The sequence below is a fragment of the Arachis stenosperma genome, chromosome 8 (assembly GCF_014773155.1).
Source record: "Arachis stenosperma cultivar V10309 chromosome 8, arast.V10309.gnm1.PFL2, whole genome shotgun sequence".
Classification (NCBI taxonomy): domain Eukaryota; kingdom Viridiplantae; phylum Streptophyta; class Magnoliopsida; order Fabales; family Fabaceae; genus Arachis; species Arachis stenosperma.
The window spans coordinates 7,323,977-7,330,315 of NC_080384.1; the positions used below are offsets into that span (position 1 = coordinate 7,323,977).

A 6,339-nucleotide genomic window follows, 5' to 3' on the forward strand; every position below is an offset into this window, starting at 1 on the left:
TTATAAAAATTTATTAATCATAGACATGATATATATGAAATTATGAATGTTATGAGTACAAAGTTATGGATGTTATTAATATGAAATTTTAGATGTTATGTGTATGAATTTATGGATGTTATGGGTAAATTTATCAATTGAATAAATTAATTTAAGAATTTGACATTTTTTAAAATTCAATTATGATAAAATTTTAAAACATCTGTGTTAACTTTATAGTTAGGGATAAGTATTGTTTTGGTCCCTCACGTTGAGGGTCGGAATCAAACTCGTCCCTGGTGTATATTTTGATATAAAATCATCATTAACGTATTTTTGTATTAAAATCGTCCTTTTTTAAAAAAAAATTAATTTTATTCCTAAAATACCCCTACTTTAATAAAAAATTATAAAATTTTAAAAAAAGAAAAGAACACGTTTGGGGGTTGGGGGGGTGAGAAAACATGTTTTTGGGGGGTGGGGGCCGAAAGGAAATGCGAAGGGGGGAGGGGGAGGGGGAAGGGGAAGGAGGGGACGGCGCCAGCGAAGGTTGGAGCTGCCGTCGTCGTCGCCGAAAGAAAGAAGAAAGGAGAGGGCTGCGACAGGGGATAAGAGAAGAGGGGAAAGAGAGAGGGAGCGCCGGTGGAAGGGAGGACCGTCGCCGGGAAGAGGAGAACGACGTGAGGAGGGCGGCGCGCGAAGAAGAGAGAGAGGGATCCGAGGCTGAGCTGGTCCACGCATGCTCCGTCGCCGGTCCGCGGGTGATGAGTGGCTGAGGAGAGAGAGGGATCCGAGGTTGGAGTGCGTCGCCGGTCCCTGGACGCTCCGTCGCCGCCGCTGGGGATGGGTGGCCAAGTGCCGGTGGTTTTGCATCTGCTTTTTCTGCTTCTTCTTCTGCTGCATCAGCTTCTTTTGCTACATCTGCTTCTGCCGGCGGGAAGGGGAAGGGGGAAGGGGAAGGGGGAAGGGGGGACGGCGGGGGGACGGCGCCGGCGGCGAAGAGAGGGAGGAGGGAAAGTGGAAAAAGTCGGAGAAGAAGAGGAAGAAAATGACGCGGGTGGGGGGAAGGGGGAAAGGACGCGGGGTGGTGGGAAGGGGAGAGGGGGAGGAGGAGTGGGAAGGGTAAAGGGGGGAGTGGGACGGCGAGCCATTGCCGTTGGAGTCCGCCTCACCGCCTCGCTTCTGCCGCCTCACGCCTCGCCGCCTCACGTCGCTGCCTCCGCCTCGCTTCTGCCGCCTCACACCTCGCCGCTTCCGCCTCCGCCTCACGCCTTACTTCTGCTTTCTTGCTTTCTGTTTCTGTTTGGTGTTGTTTCTGTTTTTATTTGGTGTTGTTTCCTGCTTTCTTGGTGGTGGTCTTGGTGGTGGTGGTGGTGGTTGGTGGTGGTTGTGGTTGTGGTTGTGGTTGTGGTTATGGTTGGTGTTGGTGTTGGTTGTAGTGCTGGTGCTGGTGGTGGTTGTGGTGCTGGTGCTGGTGTTGGTAGTGGTGGTGGTGGAAGAGGTAATTGTGTTGGTAGTGGTGAGGGTATTTTGGTCCAAAAAATTTAAAAGGACGATTTTAAATTCAAATAGGACTGATGAGCGGATATTTTATACGCTTTTTGGGGGTAATTTCTTGTAGATTTTAGTATGTTTTAATTAGTTTTTAGTTAAATATTATTAGTTTTTAAGCAAAATTCATATTTCTGGACTTTACTATGAGTGTGTGTATTTTTCTGTGATTTCAGGTATTTTCTGGCTGAAATTGAGGGAGCTGAGCAAAAATCTGACTTAGGCTGAAAAAGGACTGCTGATGCTGTTGGATCCTGACCTCCCTGCACTCGAAATGGATTTTCTGGAGCTAAAGGAGTCCAATTGGCGCGCTCTCAACGGCGTTGGAAAGTAGACATCCAGGGCTTTCCAGCAATATATAATAGTCCATACTTTGCGCAAGGATAGACGACGTAACTTGGCGTTGAATGCCAAGTACACGCTGCTGTCTGGAGTTAAACGCCAGAAAAACGTCATGATCCGGAGTTGAACGCCCAAAACACGTCAAAACCTGGAGTTTGACGCCAAGAAAGGCCTTTACACGTGGAAAGCTTTAGTCTCAGCCCCAGCACACACCAAGTGGGCCCCAGAAGTGGATTTCTGCACCAATTATCTTAGTTTATTCATTTTTTTTGTAAACCTAGGTTACTAGTTTACTATTTAAACAACTTTACAGACTTATCTTGGACCTCATGACATTTTCAGATCTGAATTACATACTTTGTGACGGCATGAGTCTCTAAACTCCATGTTGGGGGTGAGGAGCTCTGCAGCGTCTCAATGATTTAATACAATTCCTTTGTTTTCCATTCAAACACGCTTGTTCTTATCTAAGATGTTTATTCGCGCCTAACTGTGAAGAAGGTGATGATCCGTGACACTCATCACCTTCCTCAATCCATGAACGTGTGCCTGACAACCACCTCCGTTCTACATCAGACTGAATGAATATCTCTTAGATTCCCCAACAGAATCTTCGTGGTATAAGCTAGATGGATGGCGGCATTCATGAGAATCCGGAAAGTCTAAACCTTGTCTGTGGTATTCCGAGTAGGATTCCAGGATTGAATGGCTGTGACGTGCCTCAAACTTGCAACCTGCTGGGCGTTAGTGACAGACGCAAAAGAGGGATTCTATTCCAGTAGGAAGCGGGAACCAACCGGTGATTGGCCGTACTGTGACAGAGTGCGTGAGCATTAGCTTTCACTGCGAGGATGGGAAGTAGCCATTGACAACGGTGACACCCTACATAGAGCTTGCCATGGATAGACCTTGCGTGTGAGAAGAGGATCTCAAGGAAGAGTTGAAGTTCAAAGGACAAAGCATCTCCAAAACTCCAACATATTCTCCATTACTGCACAACAAGTAACATATTCCCCAGTCCTTTATAAACAAGTAACTCTATTGTTCAAGTAATCCAAACAATTTTGTTGACATCCTGACTAAGACAAATAAAATAAACATTGATTGCTTCAAGCCAATAATCTCCGTGGGATCGACCCTTACTCACGTAAGGTATTACTTGGACGACCCAGTGCACTTGCTGGTTAGTTGAACGGAATTGTGAAAAGAAAGTAATCAGTTAGTTGAGTTAGTTTAACTTTTTGGCACATGCCAAGGAACCACTAATCAAGAATCACAATTTCGTCCACCAAGTTTTTGGCGCCGTTGCCGGGGATTATTGAGTTTGGACAATTGAAGGCTTATTTTATTTCTTAGATTAGGAATAATTTATTTTTATTTTTATTTTTATTTTTTTATTATTATAGAGTCATTAAATCTTGATAGGATAGTTTCTTTTCAAAAATTTCTTTTCAAAATTTATTATTTTTCGTTATTAGTTGCTAATTTTCGTGAGTTTAGTGTCTTGTTCTAAGTTTGGTGTCAATTGCATATCTTATATTTTTTCTTTAAAATTTTCGACTTGTGTTCTTTGTTCTTCATTGATCTTCAAGTTGTTCATGTTTATTTTTCTTGTTTGATCTTTAATTTTTCTTATTCTGTGTCTTTTCTTGTTTTTCTTGTGCTTTTTCAAAACATTAGTTTTCAAAAATTTATTTTATCCATAAAAATAATACATCTTTAAAATACGTTACATTTTAAATCAGTTGGTTATAGCGTTGGCTTATGTTCTTGGCAATTGGGCACCAGTTCTTTTGAAAATCTTTTTTCAAAAATAATTTTTCTTGATTGAATCTTGTGCCAAACTTTAAGTTTGGTGTTTCTTGTTAATCTCTTATAATTTTCGAAATTTTCTTAGAGTTTTCTAAAAATTTTAAGTTTGGTGTTCTTTCTTTTGTTCTTGGTGTTCTTGTGAATCTTCAAGGTGTTCTTGGATTTTTCTTGTGTCTTGATCTTAAAATTTTTAAGTTTGGTGTTCCTTGGTGTTTTCCCTCCAAAAATTTTCGAAAATAAGGAGCACTAAATCTAAAAATTTTAAATCTTGTGTCTTTTGTGTGTTTTTCTCTTTCATCATAAAATTCAAAATTCAAAAAAAAAAATTTATTTTCTAACCAATTTTAAAACTACTTTTTCGAAATTTTTAATATAAAATTCAAATTTCAATTCCAAATTTTTCACAAAATATTTTCAAAATATTTTTTTTATATATATATTTCGTTTTATTTATTCCACTTTTATAAAATAAATAAAATCAACATATAAATTATCCCTTGTGATCTAGTATGGAAGCAAGTAGGAATGAACAGTCCAAGAGGACTCTGGGGTCATATGCTAACCCCACTACTGCTTCATATGGGAGTAGTATCTGTATACCCTCCATTGGAGTTAGTAGCTTTGAGCTGAATCCTCAGCTCATTATCATGGTGCAGCAAAACTGCCAGTATTCCGGTCTTCCACATGAAGAACCTACAGAGTTTCTGGCACAATTTCTGCAAATTGCTGATACAGTACATGATAAGGAAGTAGATCAGGATGTCTACAGACTATTACTGTTTCCATTTGCTGTAAAAGATCAAGCTAAGAGGTGGTTAAATAACCAGCCTAAGAACAGCATAAAAACATGGAAACAGCTGTCAGAAAAATTCCTGAATCACTATTTCCCTCCCAAACGGATGACACAGCTAAGGCTAAACATCCAAGGCTTCAAACAAGGAGATAATGAATCCCTTTATGATGCTTGGGAGAGATACAGAGAGATGCTAAGAAAATGCCCCTCTGAAATGTTTTCAGAATGGGTGCAATTAGACATCTTCTACTATGGGCTTACAGAAAAAGCTCAGATTTCTCTAGACCACTCAGCTGGTGGATCTATACATATGAGAAAAACAATTGAAGAAGCTCAAGAGCTTATTGATACAGTTGCCAGAAATCAGCATCTGTACCTAAGCAGTGAATCCTCTATGAAAGAAGAAGCTAAAACAGTAACTGCAGAACTCAGTCCAGTGGATCAGGCTAATGAATTCAATCAGCAATTAGATTTTCTAACTCAGCAGCTAGCCGAATTCAAGGAAATATTACAGGAAACAAGAATGGCTAACAGGAACATGGAAGTGCAATTAAAGCAGACAGAAAAGCAACTGTCAAAACAAATAATAGAAGAATGCCAAGCAGTTCAATTAAGGAGTGGGAAAACATTAAATACCTCACTTCAAAGCAGCAGGAAACCAAGAAATGAACAAGAGGATACTAAAAATCCCTCTGAGGACAGTCAGAGGCCAGAGAGGAATAAAGCTGGCGCTGAACGCCCAGATCATGCTCATTCCTGGCGTTCAACGCCAGAAACAAGCATGGATCTGGCGTTGAACGCCCAAAGGGAACATGGTTCTGGCGTTCAAACGCCAGTAACAAACAAGGAAGTGGCGTCTAACGCCACTCCAGCTCCCACCACTGGCATTCAAATGCCAGTGGGGAATCAGTCACATACAAGTGCTGACCCTCCTACAAAGGCTTCCCAACCCACTTCTGTAGGTAATAAACCTGCAGCAACTAAGGTTGAGGAATACAAAGCCAAAATGCCTTATCCTCAAAAACTCCGCCAAGCGGAACAGGATAAGCAATTTGCCCGCTTTGCAGACTATCTCAGGACTCTTGAAATAAAGATTCCGTTTGCAGAAGCACTTGAGCAAATACCTTCTTATGCTAAGTTCATGAAAGAAATCTTAAGTCATAAGAAGGATTGGAGGGAAACTGAAAAAGTCTACCTCACTGAAGAATGCAGTGCAGTCATTCTGAAAAGCTTACCTGAGAAGCTTAAAGATCCTGGGAGCTTTATGATACCATGCACATTAGAGGGTAATTGTACCAAGCAAGCTTTATGTGATCTTGGGGCAAGTATCAACCTAATACCTGCATCTACCATCAGAAAGCTTGGTTTAACTGAAGAAATTAAACCAACCAGGATATGTCTTCAACTTGCTGATGGCTCTATTAAGTACCCATCAGGCGTGATTGAAGACATGATTGTCAAGGTTGGGCCATTCGCCTTTCCTACTGACTTTGTGGTGCTGGAAATGGAGGAGCACAAGAGTGCAACTCTCATACTAGGAAGACCTTTCCTAGCAACTGGCCGAACCCTCATTGATGTCCAAAAAGGGGAAGTAACCTTGAGAGTCAATGAGGAGGAGTTCAAGTTGAATGTTGTCAAAGCAATGCAACATCCAGACACCCCAAATGACTGCATGAGTGTTGATATTATTGATTCTCTGGTAAGAGAGGTCAATATGGCTGAGAGTTTGGAATCAGAGCTAGAGGACATCTTTAAAGATGTTCAGCCTGATTTGGAGGAGTCAGAGAAGATAATAGAACCTCTGAAAATCCCTCAAGAAGAGGAGAAACCTCCAAAACCCGAACTCAAACCATTACCACCAT

The 6,339-nt window shown here is 41.1% G+C and overlaps 1 protein-coding gene across 1 annotated transcript; it reads left to right on the plus strand.

Moving 5' to 3' along the window:
* The first annotated feature begins 473 nt into the window (after positions 1-473).
* On the plus strand, positions 474-1,527 carry LOC130945300 (hapless 2-like). Its single transcript, XM_057874033.1, has 3 exons — positions 474-740; positions 886-1,280; positions 1,419-1,527. Exons 1-3 carry the CDS (start codon positions 474-476, stop codon positions 1,525-1,527), a joined length of 771 nt encoding a protein of 256 aa, XP_057730016.1.
* Positions 1,528-6,339: the final 4,812 nt, after the last annotated feature.

What these genes read in the sequence shown, in the direction of transcription:
- LOC130945300 (XM_057874033.1), top strand. Translation starts at nt 474, where the DNA reads ATGCGAAGGGGGGAGGGGGAGGGGGAAGGGGAAGGAGGGGACGGCGCC. An exon ending in GCTCCGTCGCCGGTCCGCGG is followed by an intron (nt 741 to 885) that starts GTGATGAGTGGC and finishes CTGCTGCATCAG; the next exon opens with CTTCTTTTGCTACATCTGCT. An exon ending in CTTTCTTGCTTTCTGTTTCT is followed by an intron (nt 1,281 to 1,418) that starts GTTTGGTGTTGT and finishes TGTTGGTTGTAG; the next exon opens with TGCTGGTGCTGGTGGTGGTT.